General features: G+C 40.6%; 1 protein-coding gene across 1 annotated transcript in view; it reads right to left on the minus strand.

Annotated features, from left to right (window-relative positions):
* Positions 1-1,055: 1,055 nt before the first annotated feature.
* Positions 1,056-3,217, minus strand: part of LOC107706951 (cadherin-18-like) — an 81,607-nt gene continuing 79,445 nt past the window's right edge. Inside the window, exon 12 of the mRNA XM_016510802.1 lies at positions 1,056-1,783. Within this exon, the coding sequence (XP_016366288.1) occupies positions 1,278-1,783 (506 nt within the window). The 3' untranslated portion in view covers positions 1,056-1,277. The remainder of the gene's footprint in view (positions 1,784-3,217) is intronic.

A 3,217-nucleotide genomic window follows, 5' to 3' on the forward strand; every position in this document is an offset into this window, starting at 1 on the left:
AACTGTAATGGGCTTCAAAGTAACAAAAATACACAAAACTACATGAAGCTGCTTAAAGTCTAGTTGCAACTTGTTCACTTAAATGGCTAAGTTCACTATTTTAGACTATTAAAACACCACATAAGGAGAACCTGATGACTTGAGTTTTCAGATAATTAATTTGGAGAAAAAAGTTCCTCCAATAATTTGAGTACATTAAACCCATTAGGTCTACAGTGTTGAACATTGCAGAAGCAAGACAGTTTGTACAATTAGCAAACCGGTGCATAGCCTGTCAAAAACAAGGATTTCTTCCTGTCATCATTTTAACCGTCTCTTGAAAATCATTGATGTATCTGTCAGTAGGTATGTTTCCAGACTAGCTTACTAATTAGCTAATGCTGTTGTCAGAGGAAAGGATCCCACTTTTGAAACTCCCTCAGTATTCAAAAAGTCATCCTCCTAAACTATCCAACACTACCTGTGACAGCCGAGCGCATTTAGATCAGTAAAAGCCGCCGTCGTGTTGACGCTCAGAAGTCATCATCATCATTACGTGACTATTAAAGCAGTCCGTGGGCTCTTTATCTGCATGTTGTGAGGCTCGTGGGAATTGATCAGGACTGGATTGCAACACAGACTTTTCACAGTTGATTTATAAGTCCTAGGAAAGTAATAAAAGGTGCCCACTCAAGCATTTGAATCCAATTATCTTTCACAGAATGCCGTTGTTATCCAATTAAAACTCTCTCTGCTCATGAGAATTATAATAAGTTATTTTCTTGCTTTTGACAGAGGTGATTTATACTAAATGTTGCACACTCTATGTTCAATGTCGATCTGGTATAAATCTTAGGTGAAACTTAAACACTATAGGCTGTGAAAACAGAAATTTCGAGAGGGGAAATTATCAGTTTAGTATGAAAGATGTCATCCTAAACCAGCCAGGACATTGAATTGGACGCTTTTGTAGCTGCTGGAAATGGACAAATATGTAATAAAGGCACAATTTAGTTATCTGGAATCATGAATTTTTATTAAGCAATAGAAAATATACACCAGGGAAAATAGCTTCCTTTAGGAGTTCAAATTTTTTCTCAATTTTAAATGTTTTCTTCAAAAATCAACTTCCACTTGTAGAGGCCAGTGAAAAACAACAGCCAATAATCCCACAGCAAAACTGGATGAAAAAAACAAAAACAAAAACAAAGAAAAACTTCAGTCTTCACTGCGGTCCCATTCGACCAGACATCAGGGAAACAACACACAACTTCTGGTTTACAGAACATGCGCAGCCATTATGGGACGTGCTGCCGGCCTTTCTCTTGAAAGACTTTGCTCAGTATTTGTACCTCGGGGGCCCAGTTGTCTACCTCACTGAGGTCCAGCTCTGACTGAGGCTCTGGCAGGTCCAGTGAGCTGATGGACCCGGACAGGGAGCCGCGGCCTTCATAAGCGTAAGTCTGAAGAGAATCGTATGGAGGGCCGCTTGTGTCCCGGTCGGCCTCGACCACCTTGAGCTTAATCACTTCATGGATGTCCTCGTTCGGTAAGGTCAAAGCCGGGCTGAGAGCCTCGGTCCCCAATGCTCTCCACACCTCTGACTGCAGGTCCTTCCTCATCCTCATCTCCTCGGCTGCCGCGGGGTTCCTCAGTGCTGCTATGTCAAAGGCCTCTGTGTCTTCCTCGCCTCCTCCCTCGTCATCGTACGTGACTACGTTCTCTCTGATATCCTCTGCCGAGATGATCAGAGGCACCTTTTTGCTCTTCTTGCTACGCAGAGTGACAAACAGAACCACGATGGCTACAAGAGAGGAGACACAAAGAACAGCGCACGAGTAACGAATTGAGCTCTCTTTCGTTTCTTCTTCTTGTAGTTTAAAATTGTTTGTACGTGTAAATTGGGAAATTAATCTGCGAATCATGTGTGCCGAACGGTAGGGTCTCATTCATACGCATTACGGATCAACTGCAATCCGTTTAACTCCTAATATGTGACAGATCAGAGCAATCTTTCATTTACTTATTTAACATGAAATTGTCAAATTGCTACTCCATATCAATCGGATACAAAGAAAATACAGAATAATTAAACACAATCATTAACACAAATAAATAACAGAATGTCATATCTATACACATTTTTCCCAGAACGTTCTTGCGACCCCTGGGGCTCCGGCAGGTCCAGTGAGCTGATGGAGCCGGACGGGGAGCCGCAGCCCTCGTAAGCGTAAGTCTGAAGAGAATCGTACGGAGGGCCGCTTGTGTCCCGGTCTGCCTCAACAACCTTGAGCTTAATCACCTCATGGATGTCCTCGTCTGGTAAGGTCAAAGCCGGGCTGAGAGTCTCGGTCCCCATTGCTCTCCACACCTCTGACTGCAGGTCCTTCCTCATCCTCATCTCCTCGGCTGCCGCGGGGTTCCTCAGTGCTGCTATGTCAAAGGCCTCTGTGTCTTCCTCGCCTCCTCCCTCGTCATCGTACGTGACTACGTTCTCTCTGATATCCTCTGCCGAGATGATCAGAGGCACCTTTTTGCTCTTCTTGCTACGCAGAGTGACAAACAGAACCACGATGGCTACAAGAGAGGAGACACAAGTTTAGTTTGTTCATCCGTGTAAATGGTGATGTGAATTAGCTTCACTACCATCGGGAGTTAGCGACGTATCGCTTGGGCGTATAAAATGAGGAGTGCAATCATCTGCTTGCTGACATTTTCATATGGGGAAAAGCTTTGTCTGGGCAAATAATCACTTAATCACTCATGTGCTGATGTGAAATCAATGGTGTTTTACCATAAACAGCCATAAGCCTCTTCATTCAAACAGATTAGCACTGTTCCAAACAGTTACCTTTTAAGGCAGCAACAGCAATCATTATTAAAACCATAATAATAATAATAGTAATACTACTACTAATAATAATAATAATAAATTGTTACTTGAAATAAAAACATTAACTGAAATAAAATAAAATATATATAGTTCTATTTCAGCTATTAGCCGAAGCAACATTTCTCATTTTTGTTTAGTTTAACTTTAAGTACTAAAATAACTCAAATGAAATAAACTAAAATGAATAAATACATTTCATAAAAAACTATATAGACATATCAATCAATCAATCAAAGTTTTTGTTAAATAAATGTGAAATGAAATAAAATATATAAAAAATAAACTTATTTTATTTCAGCTAGTTGTTAGTTGCTTTGTAGTGTACTATTTAGTTATTTCAACTAA

This window comes from Sinocyclocheilus rhinocerous, unplaced genomic scaffold (assembly GCF_001515625.1).
Source record: "Sinocyclocheilus rhinocerous isolate Xijiao unplaced genomic scaffold, SAMN03320098_v1.1 scaffold4461, whole genome shotgun sequence".
Classification (NCBI taxonomy): Eukaryota; Metazoa; Chordata; class Actinopteri; order Cypriniformes; family Cyprinidae; genus Sinocyclocheilus; species Sinocyclocheilus rhinocerous.